Source organism: Narcine bancroftii, chromosome 9 (assembly GCF_036971445.1).
Source record: "Narcine bancroftii isolate sNarBan1 chromosome 9, sNarBan1.hap1, whole genome shotgun sequence".
Classification (NCBI taxonomy): domain Eukaryota; kingdom Metazoa; phylum Chordata; class Chondrichthyes; order Torpediniformes; family Narcinidae; genus Narcine; species Narcine bancroftii.
In genome coordinates, this window is record NC_091477.1 from 122,935,128 (window position 1) to 122,963,053 (window position 27,926).

The 27,926-nt window shown below is 45.2% G+C and overlaps 1 protein-coding gene and 1 long non-coding RNA gene across 6 annotated transcripts in view; one reads left to right on the top strand and one right to left on the bottom strand.

Moving 5' to 3' along the window:
* ccdc50a (coiled-coil domain containing 50a) overlaps nt 1–27,926 on the top strand; it is an 80,842-nt gene that overhangs the window by 34,275 nt on the left and 18,641 nt on the right. Inside the window, exons 3-10 of one of the 3 annotated variants that reach the window (XM_069897640.1) lie at nt 3,185–3,314; nt 3,993–4,083; nt 7,788–7,890; nt 13,060–13,650; nt 19,155–19,282; nt 21,147–21,191; nt 21,381–21,518; nt 23,341–24,033. In XM_069897640.1, coding sequence (XP_069753741.1) covers nt 3,185–3,314; nt 3,993–4,083; nt 7,788–7,890; nt 13,060–13,650; nt 19,155–19,282; nt 21,147–21,191; nt 21,381–21,518; nt 23,341–23,379 — 1,265 coding nt within the window. In that variant the 3' untranslated portion in view covers nt 23,380–24,033. Of the gene's footprint in view, nt 1–3,184; nt 3,315–3,992; nt 4,084–7,787; nt 7,891–13,059; nt 13,651–19,154; nt 19,283–21,146; nt 21,192–21,380; nt 21,519–23,340; nt 24,034–27,926 lie in introns of those variants that run through there. The other 2 variants (XM_069897639.1, XM_069897641.1) reach the window with 2 other exon arrangements.
* Nucleotides 1,369–21,594, bottom strand: LOC138742769 (uncharacterized). Of its 3 annotated transcripts, none has more exons than XR_011344390.1 (3): nt 20,087–21,594; nt 17,123–17,248; nt 1,369–1,916 (listed from the first exon to the last, which is right to left on the bottom strand). It is a non-coding gene; the product is annotated as an uncharacterized lncRNA (long non-coding RNA). The 3 variants fall into 3 exon arrangements; XR_011344391.1 differs by having other exon boundaries at nt 19,895–21,594; XR_011344392.1 differs by lacking the exon at nt 20,087–21,594 and adding an exon at nt 19,301–19,886.

Below are 27,926 nucleotides of genomic sequence, written 5' to 3' on the forward strand. Positions count from 1 at the left end.
TGCGTAAGAATGCAGCTACGACAAGCTTGCACGACACTTTAATTTTCCACCACTGAGAAAACAGATCAAATGCGTGATGGAGTAGAGTCCTGTCTGAAAGTATACATTTCCAACCACCGGAGTTTGTCTCCCTCCAGGACAAGGCAGCCCATTGACCAAATTCCTTCAGTTTGGTGGCTGTCAGGAATTGTGGAGGTGCAGTGAATGTTTGGGGGGGGGGAGCAGAGGGACATTGGACTGTACATCCGTCCACAGGCAAGTCAGTGGTTAAAGCAGCGTTCGGGACTCTATTCACCAAAGCACAAACGTCAGAGGAGGGAGGATGTGCATCCCAGACTCATTGCAGCACAGCTTGAGAACTCTTCACCATGTTACAAGAAACTTGATTGACAGCAGAGGAGCTTAACAAGGACATTGCTGTGACTGAAAAATTATAGCCTTGCAGAGAGATTAGTTGAGCTGAATCTTTTTCCCTGGAAGGTTAAGGGAAGATTTTAATTGACCGTTTAAACAATGAGAAGCCGAGATGAGTAAATAGTGGGGTCGTTAAAAGAACAGTGATAATAGATTTGGATTGGAAAGTAAATGAGGTAGTTTTACTAGAGTCTGATGCTCATGGCCCGGTGGAGCGATGGAAACAAACTCATGTGTCCTTGAAGAGCTGCAACCTGCAGGACTACAGAGCTAATGTGGGAAGTTAGATCAGACTGGAGTGCTGTGGTCCCATTCTCGGAAGGTGGGACACTGAATGGTTTCCTGCATTGCAACTTCTCTGATTCCCTTGGCCACCTGCACACCAAGTCTGCAGTGTGGTCTATCTTCACAATGTGGAGGCTCCTCATCCAGGCTACCTCCCAAACCCAGGGGCTCCTCAAGATGGACAAGAGCTCCAGTGCATGGGAACCATCTCAACCTGCAAGTCACACTCCAAATGTAGCAGTGGTCCTTCCTAGTTATGTGGCCCAAGTATTGGATCTCATTCCTGGCCCATCAGCACTGGGGGAGTGTCAGAGGTGCTGCAACAATACCTAGCACCACCACAAAGGGCAGTGAGAGATGGCAGTGGGAGGGAGGGGACAATGCAGAGGACAGGAAAACGCTGAAGAGAGTTGTGAATCATCATCATGGGGCTCAGTCTTCACTTCATCGATGACATCTACAAGAGACAGTGTCTCAAGAAAGGGGCTTCTATCCTTGAGGACCACCACCACCCAGGCCATACCCTCTTCGCTCTACTACCTTCAGGAAGCAGGTGCAGGAGCCTGAAGACGAACACCCAATGGTACAAATACAGCTTATTCCCCTCCACCTTCAGATTTCTGAACGGACAATGAACCACAGACAATGTCTCACTTTCTTTCTCTTTGCACTAATTTATTTTTTTTTAAAATCTTAATTTATAACAATATTTGTACCTGTGAAGCCGCTGCAAAACAATGAATTTGGTGACATGTTCATGACAATAAATTCTGATTCTGGTCGATTTTGAAATAGTGGCTAGATCCTGGAAAATGTGTGAATGACAATCTGTGCTTCCTCTCAGTACAGGAGCTAAGAAATTCTCTGTTGTCAGATCAAGCCCTTGCCATGTCTCATTCGTGCAGGAGCTGGGAATTCTGCTTCAGGTATTGCAAGAGATGAACAGATACTCATTTCATTGTTGACTGCACTCAACCTATTGGGTTTGCCTTCATTAGAAAATAAACTTCGTAAAGTGCTTCCATCTATCCTGAGGCTACCCTGGTCCATGCAACGAGGAAGATTCATTCAGAAGCTGCCAAGTAGAATTTTACATCGTGTTCATGGTATGGGAGCACCAGAGGGTGTGACAGCAGTTTGGTTCGGGTTCCGGTCTTCCTCGTCCTTTTGACTTCGAGGGATGCATTTTTGCTGGTCGGGACGCTATGTCAAGTTATCTGAAAGGAAACTCAACATTTTAATATCCAGCAGAGTGGACAAAGAACAATTATCTCTGACATCTCAGCCTGGATAATACAAGTGCCCGAGTCTCTGGAGCAAGCTTTGTGCCTGCACCCTTCTGACCACAGGGAGTTTGTGTAACTTGAGGTACGGGTGAAGGTTGTGAAAGTGAATGGGCCGGATCTTACTGTATTGGTCACCCTGCCTGGCATTTCCCATGGTTTCACAACACCTGCACAACCCTGATCCAGCTGAGGAAGACATGTCCCATTGGATCCACAGCCTGGGTTCCAAGGTCCTGGTGTGAATGATTGGGCCTCTGGTGCACAGATTCCCTGCCGTAGAAACACCACAACCCTGGTATGGCTGTGGGCCAGAGACATTATTTATCATAATGTTGGTTTCTTTTAAAAGGTATGTTTTAAAGTAAATCCCCTGGTAACCAGCACCTATGAGGATTGGTAGGTGCTAGATAAGTATATTTTCCAATTGCTTAATGATTGTGTATTGTGAGATTGGTGGAACTAAAGGCGCATCAATCATAAACCCTTATTTTAAGCCTGTTTATTGTTTGCTTTTTTGTTGCCACTTGCTTGAATTCTAGATAGCGGGTTTTACTGTAGATTTCATCAGATTTTATTCATAACACAAATCCTTGACCTGATATCCTTTCACCCTTTGCTTTCTAAGAATCTATTTTCCTCTATCATTAAGATATTCTCCTTCCAACACTTTGAGAAGGCTGGTGGCCCTCAGAGAAAGGACTTCATCTCAATTTGTCTTAAGTGTACATCCCTTTGTGTTTAAACACTGACTCCTAGCTCGAGGTTCTCTCGCAAGAGGAAACGTTCTCTCCACATCCACTCTTAAATCTCCTATTTTAATTAAATGCCCATTCATTCTTTGGAGGATAATCGAAGAAACCAGCAAATTGCCTTCCCTTTCACCTTGTCTTCCTTTTCTCTATTACATTTGAAGTCAATGGGCCTCAGATTCTGCACCAGGTTGGACTGGGTCAGAGTCAAAGAGCAGACAGTACTTAGTCACTTGAATCCATGAGTCTCAATGATGGAACAAACAGACAAATATAGCCTTCCAAATCTTTCTGAGCTCCATGCATGGTACTTTGAAATTGTTCCAGTTTAAAAAGCTCAAACCATTGGTATTTGCCAATGTGATCTGCCAAGATACGATATTGTTCAGGATGCTGAATTGATTGTGAGAGCACAGTGCAATCTTAACTCACTTTGTGTCCCTGTCTTAGTTGAACATCACTTGGCATCCAACATACAACGAAACCGTTTAGTTCAGAATGATCTGCAAGTGGCCAAGAAGCTGCAAGAGGAGGAGAATAAGAAAGCTCAAATCCGCCTTCAGCGGCACCACCGAGAGATGTAAGCACTGCTAGATTACTGATGGTAAACGTGAATGGATGGATGCTACTTAACCCTTCCAGCTTACTCCACCGTTCAATCTTACAAGCTGATCATTTAAATGCGAGAGGAATCCTGTCCTTGTTACATCTGTGGGGGTAAGGGGAAGGTGTGCGGGAAATAGAAAAGATGCAGATGAGTTAGGGGGAGACAACTAGGAAAGGGAGGGGGAGGACAGAGTAGATGTAGAAAGGTTGTTTCCTATGGTGGGAGAGTCTTGGACATGAAGGAAAGAAGAGATGGAAAGAAGAACCTGATTGGGGGTGGGGGTCACCTAAAATTTTAACTATTCCATAAATGATACATCTGCCCTTGGCAGCAGGGTGAAGCCAGGTGTAAACCTGAGGACAACACATCCTATTCCTCCTGGGCAACCTCAAACCCAATAGCATGAACACTAATTTTTGATTTCAGGTTTCCCCTCTCACACTTGTTTTCACTTTAACTCCTTTCTTGTGCTCTTGTTCTCTCTCTCTCTCTCTCTCTCTCTCTCTCTCTCTCTCTCTCTCTCTCTCTCTCTCTCTCTCTCTCTCTCTCTCTCTCTCTCATTGACATCCTCTCTGAAGCTGGTATTCCCACAAGCATCTCATCTTGTTATTGTTCGTGATTTTCCTCATCTGCTTCTCTCCAATCTTGTAGGGAGCTCCGTGACAACCAGATGGCTCAAGTGATTCAGGATGAGCTGGCCCTGGAGAGTGAGAAAAAGCGGCGCCAGGAGGAAAAGGATGAGGTAGGACTTCATGGCAATGCAGTACCCCTGTGATGTTTCTGTGCACTGAGTCCTGCATGGGACTCGGGGCACCGTGTAAGGTTCATTATCCAGGATCACTCCAGCAGTGCCCAGGGGACATAAAATAGGAAAAAATTCATTCAGCAAAGTATTTCTGCTAAAAGTTCTGAACTTGGTCAAACTTTGAATGGAGGACTATGTTCTCCATGTCTTCAGCAGAAGCTTATGAATTTTCGGTTCGTTGAAAGTTGATGAATTCGGACAAGCAGAACCTGCTGGACCATTTATTTCAATGCAAGAAGACTGATGAGCATGGATCAGTGCATTGGACTGAGGTATTATTGCTATTACTGAACCAGTTGAGGGAGGAGCGGGGTTTGCAGGTTTGTGTTCTAATGTACAGAAGCTTCTGTGGGCAAGGAGTTGCATTATTGGTTGGGGAAAGCATCAGGTTAGGACTTAGGACACCTGAGGAAATCCTTCAACAAGGCCTTGAAGGTGGAACTTAAAAATAAAATTTGAGTGAATGCTTTGAGATTATAGTTTAATCTATTAAACGTACTAAATTTGAAGTGAAGGGACACCTGGCAGGTGGGAGGCTCTTATAATCAAGATAAGTTCAAGCCCAGCATCTTCCTGTTAGAGGGATATTGAGTGTCCCATCAGAAAAGGTGGATAAATCCATTGGGTCAGACCACTTGCATTCCAGATGATAAGAGAAGCAAGAGAGGAGATTGCTGGGGCCCTAGCAGAGATTTTCTGTCACTGTTAGCCATGGGTGGGGTGTGGGAAAACTTGAGAATAACTAATGTTGTGCCTTTATTTCAGAAGGCCAGCAGGGATAAGCTCGGAAACACCAACTGAGATTAGTGGAGTGACAGTGGCAAAGAAACTTGGAGAAAGGATTTACTCAGGTTAGCGATAATAGTCATGTGTGCGTGCGTGTGCAAAATCATGTCACATGACTGAGGCTTTATTGAAGAGGTGACCTAGGGGGCAGAGTAGTAGATGTCAGGATTTTAACAAGGTCTTTGACAAGCTCTAGTGTGGTCTGCAGGTCTAGAAGGTCATATCACACAGGAACCAGGCTTGAAGGTAGGAGGAAGATGGTGGTAGTGGAGTCTTTTCAAATTGGAGGCTTGTGACTGGTGCCGTGCCTCAGAGAGCTGTGCTGGGTGGGAGTTATTTGTCATATATATTAATGATTTGAATGTAGGAGGCATGATTGGTAAGTTTGCAGGTGACACTCACATTGATGGTGTTAATGGGAAGTGCAGAAGGTTCATCTGGGGAAGGTGGCCAAATATCGGCAATGAAGATAAACTTCGACAGGACAGGTCATGCACAGTAAATGGCAGGACCAAGGGAGTATTGTACAACAGAGACACCTAGGGGTATAACTGAGAAAGATGACACAGGTAGACAAGGTGGTGAAGACAATAGATACAGGAGTAGGTTATTTGGCCCTTTGAGCCAGCACCGCCATTCACTGTGATCATCCATAATCAATACCCCATTCCTGCTTTCTGCCCATATCCTTTGACTCCACTATCTTTAAGTGCTCTATCCAACTCTTTCTTAAAGGATCCAGAGAATTGGCCTCCACTGCCTTCTGAGGCAGATGATTCCACAGATCCACAACTCTTTGGATGTTGACAGGATTTCAAGGTTTGAGTTACAGGGAAAGGTTGTGCAGACTAGGGCTTTTTTCTCTGGAGCGTCGAAGATTGAGAGGGGACTTGATAGAGGTGTTTAAGATTTTAAAAGGGACAGACAGAGTAAATGTGGATAGGCTTTTTCAATTAAGAGTGGGGGAGATTCAAACTAGAGGGCATGGTTTAAGATTGAAGGGGGAAAATTATAAGGGGAACATGAGGGAAATTTCTTTACGCAAAGAGTGGCAGGGATGTGGAATGAGATTCCGACAGACGTGGTCGAGGCGGGATCATTGGTTACATTTAAGGAAAGACTGGATAGTTACATGGAGAGGAGAGGACTAGAGGGGTATGGACTGGGTGCTGGTCAGTGGGACTAGGAGGGTGGGGATTTGTTACGGCATGGACTAGTAGGGCTGAACTGGCCTGTTCTGTGCTGTAAGTGGTTATATGGTTATATGGAAAAAGTTCTTCCTCAACTCTGTTTTAAATAGCCTAAACTTGTGGGCTCTGGTTTTGGACTCCCCCAACATTGGGAATATGTTTCCTACCTCTAGCGTGTCAATCCCTTAATAATCTTATATGTTTCAATCAGGTCCCCTCTCGTCCTTCTAAATTCCAGTACATACAAGCCCAGTCACTCCAATCTTGAAGGAACCGCATGGCCTCCATGGACCGAGGCATTGAGTGCAGGAGTTGGGAAGTTGTATTACATTTGTACAAAACATTGGCTGATCATACTTGGAGCATTGCCTGCAATTCTGGTCACCATATTAGAGGAAAGATTAAGCTGGAGAGGGTGCAGAAAGATTCAGAAGGATGTTGCCTGGGTTATATGGCTGGGACTATTTTCCAAGGATGCTGAGAAGTGGCAGATATGTAAAATGATGTGAGGTATAGAGTAGATAGACAAAGTCTGTTCCTATGCCAGGGGTGTATAAAATTAGGGGCATGGGTTTAAGGTGAAAAGAGGTTTAAAGGGGGCATGAGGGGTCATTTTTTTTCAAACAAGGAGTAGTTGTCTGGAATGAAACACCACAAGAGGTGGAGGCAGGAACAGTAAGAACACTTGAGAGATATCTGGATAGGCAGCTGAATGAGTAGGATATGGAGTTAATGCACGATGGTCAGCAATGAGGGTGTGGGCTGAAGGACCTGTTCCAATGCTGAACATCTCTGACTGATCAAACCCGTCCAATCTCCGTGCTTGTAATCAAGTGCACCCAAATTTTACTGCTATGTGGGGCATTTGAATATGCTGGGCGTTATTGAGCTCTTTCCCTGAATTGACACATGGTCTCATTATTTAGCTTTAAATTATTTACTGTAAATATCTTTAAAATGTTACATAGCAAAACGCTGTCTTGCTTTTTCCTCATACCTTGAAGAAGGGCTCAGGTCCCAAACGTCAGTAATTTACCTTCCTATGTTGAGAGACCGGCTGGGCTCCTCCAACATTTCTGTGTTTTCACTACAATCACAAGGTCTGTAGACTTTTGTGTTTCACCTACACTCATTCTCCCTTCCAGCTCCAACATGACATTCTCTTTTGCTTCAATCACAGCCCTCCTGCCTTCTACCAGCCAACATTGGGACAATGGGAAACCGAACCAGGCTGATCCTGTCTCCGATCAAATCAAACCATATCTTCATTGTTTGCCACCTGGGATTGATTTTGTTTTTTCTTTCCCAATTTCATACTTTTTATTGTAATCTGGTGTTCCTGTGTGACACAGTATCAAACAGATATTCTCTCCTGTACCCTTTCGGGTGGACAAAGTCTAAATGTCCAGAGGCTACCCTTTAGAAACAGACTAATCCTGAGGGTATCCATGGACTGTCCTTGCAGTGGTCAGACACCAATCACAACGTTGCTACTTCACTCCAGACAATGCGGCCAATGCCTGCTGCCAATAGCAGACCCAGTAACTCTGGGTGTGTTGGATATGTCTGTTTTCCAAGTGAGGGGGAGGAGAACAGTTGCAAATGTACATTGTCTTTTTTTCCTGGAATGTAGCTTTCCTCCTCTTTCTCAAACCCTTTATTTAGGCCATTGCTCGTAAACTCCAGGAGAAAGAAGAGAAGCTGAGGCGGAAACACCAGCAGGTGATGGATCATGAGCCATTGGATGATGCCTTTGAAGGAAATGGAGGTAATGCTATAGAGCGCGTTTTGGGCATTGAATGGCCTTTGCAGTGATGGTGGAACCCTCTGGTGATGTGAGTTAATTTAACCAGTGGGATGCTTGGCTGGATTAGAGCTTCCTGAGATTTTTGGCTGTGGGTTCAGCTGGAAATCCAAGATTTTGTTCTTCTGAGACATCTGATCAGAAATTCCCTTTCATAAAACTGGAATCAAGAAGTAAAAAAATACTTGGATTAATGTGAAAAGCACCACATCCTGGGATGGTGTCGTGATCTTGGGAAGTATTGCCTGAGGCAAGTTAATGAGCTGTGTGGTGGGTCTGATGATTGGTGGTGCTGCCCCATCCGGTATTGGTGATTTGTGGTTGTGATAAGCGCTTGGTGATGGGTTTGCGGTGGAAATTGCCAAATGATTGCAAAGCTGAGAATATTGGCTGCTTGTCCCAATCCTAACTTCATATTTACTTATTGAAGATCAAGACTGGTAGTTGTGGATCAACTTGGACATGGATTCTCCTCTGCGATCGATCACTCTTGCCACTTACTGCTGACGTTAGGCCTGCTGTTATTTCTATCTCTTTTGTGTCCCCTTTTCCGCAGTGTTATGTTTCTGTTCATTTTGCACTGCACGTCTAGCCTCTGCAGTTCCCTGTACATCTACGACCTTAGAGTTCTCTTCAGGAGTCAGTGGACTCGATAATCAGACACAAGATGAAAACAGAGAAGGCTGGAAGTACTCGGCAGAGAAGGCAGCATTTCTGATCTGCTGACAGCATGAAATGCTGAATGTTTCTCTTTCCATAGGCAATGCCTTAACTGCAGAATATTTTCAACTGTCAATTGTTGCAGAGTTTTAAATCTACATTTTTTGGCCTTTTAATTAAGATAATTCTGGAATTGAAGCATAGATTTAAAATGAGAGGGAAGAGATTCAAGATGGACCGAGGGAAAACTATTTAATTTAGAGGGCAATCTATATCTGGAACAAGCTGTTAGAGGAAGTGGATATAATTACAGCGTTCAAAAGATATTGAACAGATCTATGTATAGGAAAGGCTTAGAAGGATATGGTCCAAACGGAATGGGCCCAGAATGCCAACCTGGTTAGCATGGAGGAGTTAGGCTGAAGGGCCTGTTCCTGGCTGCATGGGACTAAAGGCAGGCAACAACTAACCTTGTAACAAATTTGTACACAATTCACAACGTATATCCCTCGAAGGCAAAAACAAAAGCAACAGGGGGATTGTGGTAAAAGCACAGTGCTGGAGAAACTCAGCAGGTCACACAGTGTCTTTATGTAGTAAAGATACAGAACCAATGTTTCAGGATTGAACCCTTCAAGAAGCCTTGATCATTCCTTGATGAAGGGCTCAAGCCCGAAATGTTGGTTCTTTATCTTTATCTTTCTTACATAAAGGACACAGACCCGCTGAGTTTCTCCAGCATCATGTTTTTTACTTGAATCAGTGTCTACAGACTTTCGTGATTTGCTTCCAATAGGAGGATTGTTTTAGCCATAGATGTGGTATTAAAGTGTCCTCAAACAAAGCTAAAGGACTGGGAAATTTCCAGAATTGAGAAGGCCACCATCATGGGAAGACAAAAGTAGGATATAGGGTAACTTAGGGCAAAACAAGAAAATAACAGAGCTTCTGCAGATGTGTAGAAAGAAAAAAGATTAACTGGTCAGTCTGGATGTCAGAGTTTAACGGGATTTAATGTGGGGAATAAGGAAGTGGCAGCTGGAGTACAATGTTAGGTCATCACTGGTTTGAAGGTTCTTTTATTGTCATGAACATGATGCACAAAACCTCTTTACCTCTGTCCTGTAAGGGCACACACAACCTCTTTACCTCTGTCCTGTAAGGGCACACACAACCTCTTTACCTCTGTCCTGTAAGGGCACACATAACCTCTTTACCTCTGTCCTGTAAGGGCACACACAACCTCTTTACCTCTGTCCTGTAAGGGCACACACAACCTCTTTACCTCTGTCCTGTAAGGGCACACACAACCTCTTTACCTCTGTCCTGTAAGGGCACACACAACCTCTTTACCTCTGTCCTGTAAGGGCACACACAACCTCTTTACCTCTGTCCTGTAAGGGCACACACAACCTCTTTACCTCTGTCCTGTAAGGGCACACACAACCTCTTTACCTCTGTCCTGTAAGGGCACACACAACCTCTTTACCTCTGTCCTGTAAGGGCACACACAACCTCTTTACCTCTGTCCTGTAAGGGCACACACAACCTCTTTACCTCTGTCCTGTAAGGGCACACACAACCTCTTTACCTCTGTCCTGTAAGGGCACACACAACCTCTTTACCTCTGTCCTGTAAGGGCACACACAACCTCTTTACCTCTGTCCTGTAAGGGCACACACAACCTCTTTACCTCTGTCCTGTAAGGGCACACACAACCTCTTTACCTCTGTCCTGTAAGGGCACACACAACCTCTTTACCTCTGTCCTGTAAGGGCACACACAACCTCTTTACCTCTGTCCTGTAAGGGCACACACAACCTCTTTACCTCTGTCCTGTAAGGGCACACACAACCTCTTTACCTCTGTCCTGTAAGGGCACACACAACCTCTTTACCTCTGTCCTGTAAGGGCACACACAACCTCTTTACCTCTGTCCTGTAAGGGCACACACAACCTCTTTACCTCTGTCCTGTAAGGGCACACACAACCTCTTTACCTCTGTCCTGTAAGGGCACACACAACCTCTTTACCTCTGTCCTGTAAGGGCACACACAACCTCTTTACCTCTGTCCTGTAAGGGCACACACAACCTCTTTACCTCTGTCCTGTAAGGGCACACACAACCTCTTTACCTCTGTCCTGTAAGGGCACACACAACCTCTTTACCTCACCATAACATCCAAATTCCTCTACTCAATGATTTCATTTATGAAGGCCAATATACCAGAAACACTCTTTATTTCCCTGTCTACCTGTGAAGCCACTTTCAAGGAATTATGTATCCCCCTTCTATTGCACTCCTCAATGCCCTACTATTTACTATGAATGTCCTACCTTGGTTTGTTCTCCATAAGTGCAACGCCTTACATTAGTGTGTATTAAATTCCATCTGCCATTTTTCAGCCCATCTGTCCTCATCCCTCTGCAAGCATTGAAAGCCTGCCTTGCTATCCACTACACCTCCAATCTTAGTGTCATCTGTAAAGTTACTGATCAAATTTGCCACATTATCATCCAGGCCATTGATATTGGTGACAAACAGCAATGGGCCCACTGCCAGTCCTAGAGGCACACCACAATGTGCAGGCCTCCAGTCAGAGAGGCAATCATCCACCACCACTCTCTGCTGTCTCCTGTAATACCAACGTCAAATCTAATTTACTATCTTACCATGAACACCAAACGACCGAACCTTCTTGACTAACCTCCCATTGTGAGACCTGTCAGAGGCTTTACTAAAGTCCATGTAGGCAACATCCACAGCCTTTCCTTCATCAACTTTCCTGGTAACTTCGAAAAACTCTAAACTTGGTAAAGCATGACCTGGCATAGGCAAAGCCATGTTGACCATCCTTAATCAGTCCTTGTCTATCGAAATACATGTATATCCAATCTCTTAGAACAGGCTCACTGGTCTATAGTTTCCTGGATTATTTTTTGAGCCTTTTTTTAATCAACGGAACAACATGATCTTCCCTCCAAACTTCTGGCACCACACCCGTGGATAAGAACATTTTGAATACATCTGCCTGGGCCCCTGAAATTTTTGTGCTAAGGTGGGCAAACGATGGGAAGCTGGAGGGACTCGCCAGGTCAGATAACATGCATGGAGACAAAAGGATAGTGTTCTGAGGCACCTGTACCTCTCTGTAGGGGAATCACTGAATTAGTGAAGTGAATGGTATGGCCTTAATTGCAAGATTGGTGTGCGGGGGTGGACATGACATGGTCCCTGCTGAGACTGCAACTGAAATATGGTGTCCATCTGCTCTCCTTCCCTCAGGATAGATAGGCTTGTAATGAAGGGAGTGCAGCAATTATTCACCAGGATGATGTGGGAAGAAAGGGTCTGTTGTGTGAAGGATAATCAGATGAGGGCTACACTCTCCAGTTTTGAAGAATGAGAAGGAATTTCAGAGAAATGTGCAAAATTTTTCCCATGATGAGGTAGGGAATAAGGTTCCCTTGGCCCAAGTGTTGAAAGCACAGATCACAGACTGAAATTTAGGAGCCAGCAAATTGTTGAGAGGAAAATATTTTTCCTAGAGATGTTGAATTATTGGAATACTAGTATCTAGGTGTGAGGGCTGGGGACTGGGTTTCAGTATATTCAAAACCGAGATGAATAGAATTCTGGATATCAAGAGAATGAAAGGATTTGCAGTTGGTGCAGACAAGTGCAGAAATGCCAGATCATTTATGTTGTTGAATGGGAAAGGAGACAAGAGGGGCCAAATAGCCTCATCCTGAATCTGTTCTGCATTAATTGTTTGAATAGATACCGAGGGTTATCCTTCTGAAGGCTAGCAGTTGGCATGCAGTCTGCTGATCAAGCCTCTGGTCATTGAACCCAAGGCTGTGATGTACACCAGGCTTCTGCTCTTCAGAGCAGTGCTGAGTAACTCAATATGTCAAACAGCATCTGCAGGGAGAGGTGCTGAGTTAACATTGCACGTTGATGACCTTTCCTCGACAAATGGATGAAGAGGATCAGATTCAGGGGCATTGAAGTATATCATTGTTTCCCACCCTACACGCTGCCTGACCAGTTGAGTATTTCTGGCACTTTGTTTCACATTTGCATCATTTATGTTTTATTTGTTCTCTACTTGTCTACTGTGGGGATCGTTCTACCTGGTGAAACAGTGGGTTTGTGTCTTGGAATGCTTGCACCCCCCCCCCCCAAATGGCCCTTCAACCTGCATCTTTACTGGCTGTTGATGAGAGGAAACCAGCTAGTTCCCTCTCTTCCTAACTCAGCAAAGACTTTCCTTTACCAAGTTCTCTTTTGAATGCTGCAGCTATGTCTTAGGATGAAAAATTGATTTGATTTTTAATGATAATGCGCTATAATTTAGCTGCATGGTTTTCTATGATCGTTCATGTTTTTGAGTCCTCCATCGATGTTTTGTGTTATGTCTAACATTTACTGACCCATTCTCATCCCTGTTGTGTCCATGTGCATGCCAGACCATGTGAATAGTAGGGTGCACAAACCTGATAGGAAGAGCAGGTTTGCAAGTGGCTGCCAGAGAAACAGAGATTCAGATGATTCCCAGCCAAGGGGAGCTGTGGGAGGATCGTATTCAAAGGTCAGAGTAGACAACTGGATCGGCCAGCCAGCTGCACGTGGCTCCACTGATGGGCTCTGCTGCTCTGATCCTGAGTCTGATGATAGTTCTCCAGGCACTGGAAGGCAGAAGAATGAGAGCTGCCCTCGCAGGAAGGAGCCACCAGTGAGGCCTCCTCCACCCATCCTAAATTCAGCCTCCAAGGCTGACTCCAATTACCTCAACAAAGGAGCTCGACCCAAGACTGTTGGTGCGTGGGACGAGTCCCGGAGCTGGACTGATTGTGGTGCTCACAGCCAGAAGAACAGGGACAAAGCAAAGTGTGACTGTAGTCCCAAACCTCTTGGGTCATGTTACTACAGTCCTGACGAGCTGACGGGACGACGGGAAAAGGGCAGAGATGATGGCAAGAGAAGAAAGAAGTGGTGGCCCTCAGTACTGTCGGACTCTGCTGACCTGCTGATCAGCGAAGATGAATGCCTGGAACCAGGTAGCAACATCAATTTTCCTTTCACCTTACTGTTGAGTATGTGAGTTGCATGGTGCATGGAAGATCTGCTTAGTGAAAGGCAGAGCACCTGGGTGTGGATAGCTCAGTGTTTTCAGTGACTCCTGGAATCGACTTCCACCTCTGGGCTGGGCTTGGTGGGAGGGGACAATATAAAGTCCCTTTGGTCAGGAATTGGGTGAGGTGGTACAGGAATATCGGTATCCCGTGGTGTGGTAAACACATGAGGTAAGACAACCAAATGAACATTTACAGCACCCTTCTCCTACTCCCCTTTCCCTTGAATACTTGAAGTGTTTACTGTGTCGTCTGTGTTTGGTTGTATCCTTAGCCCCTGTTTCTTTAAGCTAAACAAGGGGAACAATTGATTTTAAGGTCATGAGGATATTTTGGGACAGAGCTGACAAGCTCGAGGAATTCCATCTCATTTGCCCTCACCCCATAGGAGACGATATCTGTTCATTCAACTGCAACAATTCCCTCATTACTGATTTCCACTGAGAAATTACTACTCTGCAAGAATTATTACCCACAAATCCCTCAAACAAAAGGCCACTTTAATCCTGACCCAAGTGCTGGACTGCTCCACTTGCTCCTTGACATTGCAGGCTTTTCTCTCTCTTGTGTGTATCGGGCCAGTCGGAATTAAGGTACATGCCCATCCATTGCTGCTTCAAGCTAATGATCACTCCCCCTTTCTTGCTACCATGGCCACCTTCCTGGTTCCATCTCAGCACCTTGCCCCACTCCCACCATTAGCTTTCAACCAGCCAGCAAAACACAAGCTGTCTCATGTGACACACCAGTGCAGTACTGAGAAAATGTGCCATTCTGCCATTGAGAATTAGCAGCCTCATTTGCTGTTGAAGGATGTGCAAAATTCCTGGTGGGAAACAGCAAGAAAATGTTGAAAAAAAACTCAACTAATCAGGCGGTATCTGAAAAGAGAAACAGCAATGCTACAGGATGACAACAGAGCAGGGATACTGTCCCATTGTCCTGACCAATATTCATTGCACAGTCAACCCCAACAGAGTAAAAGGATGATGCTAACTGGTGTCACGTTTCCTGTGTTGTCATAGAAGGTGTCCTGAGGTTAGTATGTGTGCTCATGTCCTGCTCATCCCATCATTCTCTCTGATTCCCTTTGCTGGTCACCACCACACTCTTGTTCCATGCCTCACTGCCTTCCTTCAGCACCCACTCCTTGTCTCTCTGCCTTACCTTTCATCTTCTGTTGTAATCTCAGTGTCCTTCTGCTGTTCAAAGCTCCTCTGGGTCCACCACCCTTTGACAACTGTCGCCCTGGAGATCTCTTTATGTCTGCTATCCTTGTTGTCGGTTCCTAGTTTATCCTCTCTGCCCCCACCTCCTCCCATCTTTCCCAAACCAGTGACCGTTTCAGTAAACTTCTCAGTGAACAGTGTCCATTGTAATTTGTCAATGTTCTTGTCCCCTTTTAATCAACCCTTAGCAGAACATGTTTAAGCTGTGCCAAGGTGACTCTGGCCACTTTCTGCTGAGTGGCTGAATGCAAAGGAGCTGGTGTCAGAGCGCTGGTGAAGCTCGCCGAGGACCTCCAGTGGCAGGATTCCTTCCCTTCCTTTATATCCCTGTTAAGGTTGAACGCTGTCCTTGATGCAGCAATTTGTCTTGATATTCAGATAATGGACATTTTAACCAAGGATCCGTCTAGACTCGATGGGTAGTATTGCTTCTGAATCAGAGGGCCTTGCATTCAGTCTCGCGCCCAAGACACAAATACATCTTTTGACACCAAGTTCTTCTGTGCCAGATAACAGGCCCCATCTGGAGCTTTAGGTGGATAGAATGTAGAACACTACAGCATATTACAGACCCTTCATCCCTCGGTCTTGTGCTGACCCATATATTCCTTAAAATAAAAAGTACTAAACCCTCCCTACCCTGTAACCTATTTTTCTTCCATCCATGTGCCTGTATAGGAGCCTCAAATGCCCCTAATGTTTCAGCCTCCACCACCATCCTTGGCCCCCACAACTCTGTGCATTGAAAAAAATGTACCCCTGATGTCACCTCTAAATTTCCCTCCCTTCAATTTGTACAGATGTCCTCTGGTGTTTCTGATCCTGCACTGGGAAACAGATGCTGGCTGTCCACACTATCTATGCCTCTCATATTCTTGTAGACCTCTATTAATTCTCCTCTCATCTTTCCTTGCTCCAAAGAGAAAAGTCCCAGCTCTGCTAACCTTGCCTCATAAGACTTATTTTCCAATCCAGGTAACATCCTGGTAAATCTCCTCTGCACCCTCTCCATAGTTTCCACATCCTTCCTATAATGAAGTGACCAGAACTGAACACAATACTGTAAGTGGGGTCTCACCAGAGATTTGTAGAGTTGCAACGTGACCTCTCGACTCTTGAACTCAATCCCCCTATTAATAAATCCCAACATCCCTAGGCCTTCTATCAACTATCAACCTGTGCAGTGACCTTGAGGGATATATGGATTTGGACCCCAAGGTCCCTTTGTTCATCCACTCTCTTAAGTAACCAATCCTTAACTCTGTACTCATCCTTCTGGTTTGTCCTTCCAAACTGCATCACCTCACACTTGTCCGGATTGAACTCCATCTGCCACTTTTCTGCCCAACTCTGCATCCTGTCTATATCCTCTTGTAACCTTCAACAACCTTCAGCTCCGTCCACAACTCCTCCAACCTTAATATCATCCACAAACTTACTGGCCCATCCTTCTGCCTCTCCATCCAGGTCATTTATAAAAAACACAAAGAGCAGGGATCCCAGAATGGATCCCTGCTGAACTCCACTAGACACTGACCTCCAGGCAGAATACTTTCCTTCCATTACTACTCTCTGCTTTCTACCTGCAAGCCAATTTTTTATCCACACAGCCAAGGTTCCATGGATCCCATGCCTCATGACTTGATGAATGAATCTCTCATCGGGGATCTTGTCAAATGCCTTGCTAAAATCCATATAGACCACGTAGATGCATTGTTCATATCAGTGGTGGAAGTGTTCCTGGTGCTTTGCAGAGATAGTGCAGCACAGAAACAGACCTTTCACCCACCATGTCTCTGCTAACCATGATGCCAATTTAAATGAATCCTAACTGTTTGCACACGGTGTCCCTCCATCCCCTGCCCATCCATCTCTCCAATGCCTCTTAAACATTGCTGTCGTATCTACTTCCCCCACCATCCCAGTGTAATGCTCCAGGCTACTCTTCTGTGTAAGAAAAACACTTTGAAAATTGGATTTTAAACTTACCCCTTCTCTCTTTAAATCTGTGCCCTCTAGTATGTGACATTTCCACTCAAGCAAAAAGATTCCATCTATCTAATCAATGCTTCTTGTTATTTTATGTGCTTCTGTCAGGTCACTCCCCCAGCCTCCGATGCTCCAGAAAGAATAACGCAGCATGTTCATCCCTTCCCCATAGCTCTCACCCTCTAATCCAGGCAACATCCTGGTGAAGGTCAACATGAGGTCTGTACTTGTTGAGTGCAGTCCACAACAGTGTTTGAGAAAATCAGTAGGTCACGCAGCATCGACGTTTCAGGGCGGAGCCACTTCTGGAATGCCAAAAAACAAGAGGAAACCTGAATAAGAGGATGGAAGGGGAGGGAGCACTGAAGAGCAAGTGATAGGTAGATGCAGGGGGAGAAAAGAGCTGAGAGGTACCTGGTCAGAGAGGCAATGGGGTTGAAGGGGTTAGCCACTGGGAGGTTCTTGCTGTTGTAGTGGACGAGTGAAGGTGTTCAACGACACAATCCCCATTCTGTGTCGCCCACCATTTCCACACTCCATTCCCACCCTGACATGACTGTCCATGGTCTCGTGTACTGTCAGGTTGAGGCCACCACAAATTGAGGAACAACACCTTGGATTCCCTATCTGCAGCCTCTAGCCAGGTGGCATCAATATCGACCTTCAGTTTCTGGTAAGCCCCTCCCCATGGTCTCTTGGTTTCCCTTATCCCATCACCCTTCTTTCTGCTATCAGAGAACATCTTTCAGCCCTCTGCCCCTCCGTCTATTCCCTCAGTTCCTTTCTCTCCTCCCCGCTCCACTTGTATCCACCTACCACCTCATGTGTTCCTTCCCTCCCCCCCACAGGACTCTGCTCAATGTTTCTAGGCCCCTTTCCCTGTGAAATAGCCACATTTAGGTTTCTTTTGTACTTCTCTCCTAATGGCTACATAATTTTTTATGTTAAATGAAGTGAAAGGAAAACTAGACTTTTACTTAAATGTGCTGCAGCCCCCAGGGAGGGGAAAGGGATTCTGTTGAGAATTGCAAATTAAAGATTTCTGAGGGTTATTCGGATGAAGCAAGTCTGTTTTCAGGAATGAATTTTTGGGAAGTATTGTTGTCATTTCCTCATCACACCCAGGGCACAAATAGTTTCAATTCGTGACAATTATCCAACCAAGCACTCCCAATCGTAGGTACACTTGTCAGATACACAATTAGCTCTAAGTACATGAGCCTGATTAATTTTTAAAACTTGGAGGATGTTCCTACTTGCCTACGTTACCTGCTGCTGTCAGATGTTTTACCGTGTGGATTATTGCGTTTCCATTCAGTGGCAAATACAGTTCATTGTGCGTGGAAGGTCCAGGGAACTGGGTCAGTTCATCTCAATGCCATGCAGTGCCATAACTTCACCCCAAGTCTGAGGTCAGTTTCACTTCATCAGGTGCAGGCTGAATGCAGCACTCGGTCACTGTGCTGTTTAATTAGAGTTGGCCACAAACCAAGTCGTAATATTGTGGACAATTCCATTGTTTTGTGGTTGGGTCACACCAGTTGGGATGGTTATGCTTGTGAAGATCTAAGCCTGGCATCCCAAGAAGTCAACTTCCCAATCACCGCAGGAAGCTTCACAGTCATGTTGCCTGGGTAACCAATTTGGTCAGCAGGGACCATTTGGGCTGAAGGGCCTGTTACCCTGCTGTAACACTCTGACTATTGTACTTGGGTAGAAATTCAAAGTGGTAATTTACCATTGAGTGCAGTTGTGAAGAAGGTGGGAAGGACTCTGGTCAACATTCCTGATCAATGTGAACAGTTCTGTTGCATCCACTGGTTGGGAGTTCCTTTATCACATGGTGGGCAAGGGGCAGAGAGAAGGCTATGCATCATAGGATCTGTCACCTGAGTGACTGGGACAGGATAGCCATGACCTTGATGCGGGAAATTAGATGAATGATGAAACAGAGATTGGGCAGTGGCTTTCACTGGACTGGTCCAGCAAAGGGCTGTAACTGCTGAGACTGAACACATGCTGGCTCCAGCTGTTTGAATCCATCTTTCCATGGGTTTCAAAGCACCAGAAGGCAAGGCTTTTGGAGGGCACCTGTTGTGTGCCCTTCATGTTTGTCTGAAGCAGATGGGGAATTAATGTTCAAGGTGATAGATGGGAAATGCCTTCTTTCCTCGTGGTGTGCTGACTGATGAATAATCCTGCCTCTCTCAGGAGGACTAAAGCCCAAGATGGAATATGGAGTGAAGGAAGCCACGCGTGGTATCTCCAGAATGAGTGCCAGAGACCTCGAGTGGAAGGACGCTGAACTGGCTCGGAAACTTCAGGAGGAAGAGATCAGGGTGAGGCAGGAAACTGACCTGTTGCTGTTTGTATACGGCCTGATTTACATACTGCAGGTGGTGAAGACATCAGCCCCGCTGCTAGCCTCTGGCAGTAGGTTGTGGATTGTCTGCAGGGGCGTTCACTAAATTCAGGTGGCCAGGCGGAAACTGAGGAGGGCAGCACTGCTGGAGAGATGAGATGTTAAATCCAAGGCCCCATTAGCTCCCCTGCTACTGGCAAATCATATCAGGTACCTTAGTGGAAGAAGAATGTGGAAGGTGACCTGTGTCCTGGCCAGGATTGATCCCCTAATCATCATGAGTAACCAGATTATCTGTAGTGTTTGAAGAATATCAGAGTTTTACATTACAGAATATAGAACATTGCCGGCCCTCCGGCCCACAATCTGTACCTACCTTAAAAAAAACTCTCCATATCATTACCCTCTATTTTCCATGTGCCTGCTTATTCTCCTAAATACCCCTATTATTCTAGCCTCCACCACCACCCCTGGCAAGCCATTCCAAGCACCCACTGGTGTTTTCCCTGAAGTTCCCTCCCTTCACTTTGTACATATGTCCTCTGGTGTTTGCCACTCCCGTCCCGGAAAAAAGGTGCTGACTGTCTACCTGATCTATGCTCTCAGAATCTTGTATTTTGTCCCATATTGACCAAGTATTTGGGGACATCACTGGTTGTGTGGGGTGGTGTGGAAGTTAGTGCAATAGCTGCACATAGTTGAACTGAGATTTAGTTTTCTGCATTTTCACATTTCATTTGAAACCAGACTCTGTGTTTCAACCTTCATTAATTGTACTTGCTTAAAATGAGCCCTCTGTGACTTGATTGACATTTTATTGTCATCAAGATTTTCTCTGCAAATTTCCTCATTCTGTCTTCCTCTAGATGTTAGCCATGTTGTGGGACAGGGGCTGTGAGGTGGGCAACATAAAGACCATGTGTGATGGGCTGGGCTGGGCTGCCCTGCAAGCGAACCGGGTTGCAGAGCTGAAAACTGGCACGCAGCTGACATCATAATCCGCCACAGTGACGTCACAATGGCGTCGGGAGCTGGGGGAATATCAACGCGCACACTGTTCTTAATAATTAACAGTCGGTCGAGTTCAACAACGGCTGTTGGTGTCGTCTGTTCACTGCACCGCAGTGCGTGTTCCTTTTTCCAAAGACACACAGGAGTGTGAAGCTGAGAGAACTCAGCCAGTTGAGTAGTGGGAAACCAAGAGAGGCTTTTGGCTTGAAAGGTCAATCATTCCTTTTCTCTCTACCTGTTTGGTTCCTTTCCTTCCAGGGTAAACTGTGTTGGATGGAGCAGGGTGAGACAAAAGCTGCCAGTACTGGGAATGGATCAGAGAACGGGACAGGAGGTGGAGGAGAGATGGTCAGATAGAACTGAAGAGTGAGGGATAAAAATCCTGTGGAGAAACATGGGTGGAAGAAGATGGAACCATAGAGGGAGGGGTTCCAGAATGGTGGGGTAGCTTGCTGGGAAAGGGGACAAAATTGGAAGGAGAATGGAAGTAACTTGAGACTCTGACCTGAAATTAGAAAATTAATTGTTCACTCCATTGGATGGTAGAGTGCCCAGGTGGAATGTGAGGTGGTGTTCCTCTAGTTTACCCAGTGGGGAAGGCCCATGAATGCCAACTTAGTGTGGGAAGCTGCAATGATACATAGTGGGGAGGTCAGTGCAGACAGTCTCTACAAAATGGTGTGAGCTTTCCTTCTCGAGCTGTTTGCTACCATTAGAGCAACGCACATTGAGTGGTAAACTGCAGCAAGCAAGACCTTGGGTGTATATGTACATTGTACATGTGTGTATGACTAAAGTCATCATTGATCATTTTCTCTTCTCTGATCTAGGCTACTCAGAGTTCTGAGAGAGCAGCTCAATTGGCACAAGATGAGGTAAGACGACTCTTGGAAGTTGATGTGCTGGGCTGGCTGTTTCTGGACATTGCTCCAATTTGTATTCCAGGGCAGGATTGTTTCCCTTGAGTCTTCTCGGTATAATATTCAATGCAATGGTCGTTCTTCATTCTGCAAAGTAATCAAGTCAATCTTGTAGCCAAATGTAATCCCCTCCATCTCTGACAGGAGATTGCCCGGTTACTGATGGAAGAAGAAAAGAAGCAGGTTCTTAGGAAGTCCAAGGAGAAGGATTCTGTGCGAAGGGCAGGGGAGGACTGGGCGAAGGGCTCATCAGACTGGAGGAGGCTTGAGCTGGAGAAGAAGGTAATTTACCCTTGGTGAGATTTGATTCTGGGTTCTTTTTGTTCAAATTTTGCAAGGGGAAATATCTGGTAGAGATCAACTAAATTGTTAGTTTTGGTAACTGGTCATTTATTGTCATGTGTGACGATTGTTGATTACTTTGTGTGGTTCTGTGAATGGCTCAAATCGTGTCTCAAGAGTTGGTCAGGAGGTCTTGATGTTCCTCCTTGACCATCACCCACCTCTCCGCACACAGCCGTTGGGCCCCCACCAGATTCTACCACTCACCCACACACTAGGGGGAATTTACTGACTTCAGATGGGATTATTGGTTTTACAGGTAATGCAGAAGAGGTTCACTAATTTGATTCTGGAAATGAAGTTCAAAGTTCAGATTTATTGTCAGAGTACATACATGACATCACATACAGCCCTGAGATTTTTTTTTCCCGCGGGCCAGGCATAATTCCTACTGGTAGTGCAAAAGAATGTACTCTAGAAAAGATACGTATATGAAAGAGAGAAATTTAAACAAAGAATGTTATGCAAGAAAACTGGGCAATACAGAAAATATTTATTCAATAATAAATAATGTGAAAAATAAGAGTTCTTCAATGAGTGTCTGAGTGTGTTGTTCAGGAGTTTGATGGTGGAGGGGTAATCTTACGAGGAGAGCCTAACTGGCCTGGTTAGAAGCATATCAGCTCCTGTCTGAAAGGATCTATTCTAATTCGCCTATCGTAGTAACAGTTTATGCTGGATGCCATCTCACTGGATCTACATAAATCCCTGGAACACCAGGTCAGCAGAGCTGCATTCATTAGGATGCTCTTCGTCAACTACAGTTTGGCATTTAATACCGTCATTCCCTCAACTGATCAGGAAACGCCAAGATCTGGGACCCAACTCCCCACTGTGTAATTGGATCCTGGATTTCCTCACCTCTAGACCACAATCAGTGAAGATTGGTAAGACCATCTCCTCCAGAATTTCCATCACTATGGGAGCACCACAGGGCTGTGTTCTTAGCTCCCGCTCTACTCTCTTTACACCTACGATACGACTGTGAGGCTCGGTACAACAATAATACCATCGACAAATTCGCTGATGATACTCCGGTAGTGGGTTGTATAAAAAGGGGTGATGAGTCAGCCTACAGGAAGGAGATTGAAAACTTGACTCAACGGTGCACCAACAACCACCTCACACTCAATGTCACCAAAGCCAAGGAGCTGATTGTTGACTTCAGGAAGGGAAAACCAGAGGTGAGTGGTGGAAAGTGTGGTGACCAGCTGCATCACAGTCTGGTATAGGCACACCAATACCACCCCCCCCCCCCCGAGTTTAAAGCCCTGCAAAAGATAGAGGACGCAGCCCAGGACATCACAGGCAAAACCCTCCCCACCATCTAGAATATCTGCAGGGAACGCTGCCATCAGAGAGCAGAAGCGATCATCAAGGATTCACACTACCTTCCACGCTCTGTCCTCGCTGCTGCCATCAGGAAAGAGGTATTGGTGCCCCAAGACTCGCACCCCCAGGTTCAGGAACAACTGCTCCCCCTCCACCATCAGACTCTTCAACAACAAACTGAATTAGGGACTCATTTAAGGACTCTAACTTGTGCATTTTATTTTTTTCCTCTCTATTACACAGTCAGTTGTTTCATTCATTCGAGCCGTTTGACGTGGGCGATCATGTCTCTCCATCCATTATGACTTCTGACCCTCTAAATTGTAGTTCAATAAAGGCTCCATCTTTGAGCTGAGACAGTAATTGATGTTGAGTTCATGTTTATACAAGGGGATAAAATACTGAAGTGGTTTCTCGTTTCCTTCTTTAGTTGCAGTGTCCGTACTGGATGGGTCACTCTAGCCACTGATCAGCTGATTCATCTGCCCAGCGTTTATAGTTTTGCAACCATAAATTCCAATCTGTAGAATCTGCCTGTGAAAGCCATTCACCATCTGCCGACCATGGCTTCACGTGACCCTGACTGGGAGACTAGACAGGTCCTACACCTTGCCCAATGCGGACCTGTAGCTCTCAGATGGAAGGACCGCCTTCCACCTCCTTTTGCTGAGCCATTGTGCAGCCCCGATACCAGCAGTTTACATTTGTTTATTTGTTTACATGTGTGCAGTTTTTTTTCCCCCCTTCCAATAAGTGGTAATTTTACCTCACTTGCAGGAAATAGAATCGCTGGGTTATTTGTAATGTCATGTATGTACTTTGACAATAAATCTGAAATCAGAAGGACGAGGGGGTCTTGCATAGACATAAAACGTGAAATGAAGAGATAAGATAGAAGCAGGAAGGGGACAGAGATGAGGAAGAACTGCTTCTCCCAGTGAAGAGTGAATCTGTGGAATTTTCTGCCCAAGGAAGTTGTTGAATCTGCCTCATTACATTTATTTAAGATGCAGATAGATTTTTGAATCAGAATTTATTGACATGAATAAGTCACAAGATTTGTTGTTTAGTGGCAACATCACTGTGTAAACGTACATATTAACCACCTTACAACAATAAATCAATATAGTGCACTAAAAGTCAAAGTCTTTTGTGTCTTTGATTTGTTGATCATTCAGGAATCTGATGGCAGCAGGGAAGAAGCTGTCCTTCTGGCGCTGAAAATAGGGAAATAAGAGTTAATGGGGAACAGACGGGTAGGTAGAGCTGAGACCACGCCCAGATCAGCTGTGGTCTTATTAATAGAATAGTGGAGCAGGCTTGATTGGCCGGATGGCTGGCTCCTGCATCTAAGAGCATAAGAAATGCTTTAATTAATCTACCAAACTGCCTGTTTTTGGGATGTGATAGGAAAGAAGATCACTCTGAGGGAACCCACATAGAGCATGCAAACTCCACATCAACATCACTCAAGGCTTGGACCAAATGAACATCACTGGAGCTGTGGAGCAGCATCTCTGTTGGTTGTGCTATCCAGGAACCTTCACACCAAATGGATTCATTCCCACTCTCCTTCACTGCATACTAGCCCATTGTACTAATTCAGTTATGTCCTTCCACTTTCCAGAGTTTCTCTGTGTTCTGGCCCACCCATTCTGAGTTCTGCCCTGCAATGGGTCAGCTGGTGTCAGTCCTGTCTCTGGAGATTTCAAGCCCACTTCAGAAATCTAACCTGAAACACTCCAGACTACCACCATTGGGATGTAATATGGTTGAATCTGACTGCCAACAGCTCCGTATGGGTTTTAAATGGCCTATAAATATGGGTTTTAAATAGCCTATAAATGGAGTCAACGGTGGTTTTAATTAAAATGCACTGCAATTGTGGGGTCTGCACCTAAATGAGGGCATCTATGATCACAGCAGCCATGAGGGTTTGCAGACTCCGGGGAAGCAGAGGACTAGTGCAGGGCACTTGAAAACAAGGATACTTCTCCCTTTTGAGAAGGAAAACTGGAGATGGCCCATGGGATAGTGACCATTGTGGCGGACCAGTGAGAGGCTCTGTGGCTGAAGAATGCACAGGCAACAACCTGTGGGCGACTCAAGGTGAGGAACCCATGCAGGTTGCTGGCGACTGCAGTCCAAGGATTCACACTGGGCTGCAGACTGCTGGAGACTGGCTTGAGAATGGTACCAGGCATCGGAGCCAGAAGGTGTCAAGAGCACTGAGGTTCGGATCTGGAGCTCGGGCTGTTAATGGATTGGACTGGACTTTGTATGGCTGCAGGAGTGTGCTGAAGGTGAATCCGCAGACACATGGTAACTCAGTGGATTCTCTTTTGCTTCTCTTTCTTTGACTGCAAGAGGCACTTCAGGCAATTTCTGCTGATGGCGAATCTGTCTGTCTTACGGCAGACGAAAACAAATTTTGTGTATATTGCACTGCCTTTATTACACAACAATAAATTGAATCTTGAGTGTGCAGTTTTGCAGGCAAGCTGTTATCTTGCTGCCTCCTACCTTTTGCAGTGGGCCATGGGATTGTTTAAAGGAAAGCAAGGGAATTTTCCCTGGGAACCATGTCTCAAGCTACTCTCTGGTAATTTTCAGGTTGTGTGTGCGTTGCAGCCATGTTACTTGCTACAGATCGAGACCTGCACATTTAAGATGCAAGGTTGGCCAGGTTTTGTTTTGTCCAACCTATTCTTGGTTTCCACTGCAAGGAGTGAGCAGTCAGTAGGCTGATGGAGGAATAGTTCTTTGAAAAAAGATCTGTGCTCCGTGATCTTTAGAAGAATGACCAGTGATCTTACTGGGACACAGAATTCATGGCCTGTTGAATCTGAATTCTGGAATCTGTTCAAAGTGATGAGAATCAAGGATTAATGAGAACAGCAAGCTATGATCTGACCAAAATTTAGAGCAGATTTGAAGGGATGAATGGCCTGCTTTGTTTCTTCTGGTCTAATGCTGGGCTAAAGCTTTGGCTGAGGGCAAGTTCCAAGGAATGAGTGGAGGTCCCATTGAAACATGTTTAGAAGCCTTGACAGTCTGGATACAAGGAGACCACTGAGGCCTCTGAGAGCTCAGATGCTGAATTAATTTAGTAAATTTAAGAAGGAACTGTAGGCCGTGATATAAAGGAAATTGAGGAATGCGGGGATAGTGCCAGGAAAATACATCGAGGTCAGTGACATAATCTTGAGAATGCTGGAGCAGGCTCAAATTACCGATATCTGCTATTTCTTATATACTGTTAATACGTGACAATGTATATTCATGTTTCGACAACATGTAGAGTTGGGCAGTAGGAACTAAGAGTTGAATTCAGTATACAGGAGGTCCCTGACTTATGACCATAATGGGAACCGAAGAATCGGTCTTATCTCAGAATGGACATGTCGGAATTGTGCATATGGAGTACCAAAGTCTGAAAGCTAACTTTTAAATTAAATCCTTTTTACATTGTCGATTTGACAATAACAACTTAAAGCTTCCTGAGTTTGTCGATCAACCTGGTCCACGATTACCTTGTGAGTTGGTGTCCTGGGGCTGGGTGCAGCCATCTTGATTCCTGTGTGCATGTGTGAACCTTCAGTGGGTTCGAATATTGGAGTTCGGTTGGCACACGCAAGAGTTAAGTGCACTGACAATATTGAATTTATGTCCTTAACTCTCACGCATGCACCAACCAAATTCCAATATGCAAATCTACAGCGCATGCAACTACTGAAGACTCGTGCATTCACAGAGGAATCAAGATGGCCGCACCCAGCCCCGGGATGCTGGAACACGAACTAACAAGGTAATTATGCTCATTTTGGCTCTTACATGCCCTGTATCTCTATTATAGTTTGTGAAATACAACATAATCTGCGTAAACTTTATGTATATATTTAAAATTTGGTTGTATGTGCGTAGTCGCATAGATCACAAGTCGGGGACTACCTGTAGTACCCTGTAGCATGGGTGGTTTTTCTGGTTCTATTACCCACCAATGTTGTGCTATGCTAACAACAGGCATGGCACACAACAGCATTGAGACTTCATGTATAGTTTTGGATGATTAATATTAACAGGTTACACTTCAATCTTGTTGTTTCTGGGTGGAGCCTCCATTGATGAGATGATAAACCCAACCCCATTCAGCCTTTCTTGGTATTTGATATAATCTGACTGTCAATACAGTGTAATATAGTTTCTATAACAATTGTTATTCTCTTTTTCAATTTAATAAGAAAGGTACTGGATTTACCAGAAATCTGTCAGAATAACCAATGCTGGAGAAACTCAGCAGTCAAGCAGGTCCTCTACATAGCAAAGATAAAGTTAAAGATACAGAACCAAAGATAAGAAACCCAAGCATCCCTTGATGAAGGGCTCAAGCCTGAAATGTCAGTTCTGTATATCTGCTATATGTAAATGTTATCTGCTATATATAGGACACTGTTTGACCTGCTGAGTTTCTCCAACATGTTGTATTTTTACTTCACAAAGATTAGCGTATACAGAGCCGTTGTCATACCCACACTCCTGTTCGGCTCCGAATCATGGGTCCTCTACCGGCATCACCTACGGCACCTAGAACGCTTCCACCAGCGTTGTCTCCGCTCCATCCTCAACATTCATTGGAGCGACCTCATCCCCTACATCAAAGTACTCGAGATGGCAGAGGCCGACAGCATCGAATCCACACTGCAGAAGATCCAACTGCGCTGGGTAGGTTACGTCTTCAGAATGGAGGACCATTGCCTTCCCAAGATTGTGTTATATGGGGAGCTCTCCACTGGCCACTATGACAGAGGTGCACCAAAGAAGAGGTACAAGGACTGCCTAAAGAAATCTTGGTGCCTGCCACATTGACCACCGCCAGTGGGCTGATATCGCCTCAAACCGTGCATCTTGGTGCCTCACAGTTCGGTGGGCAGCAACCTCCTTTGAAGAAGACCACAGAGCCCACCTCACTGACAAAAGACAAAGGAGGAAAAACCCAACACCCAACCCCAACCAACC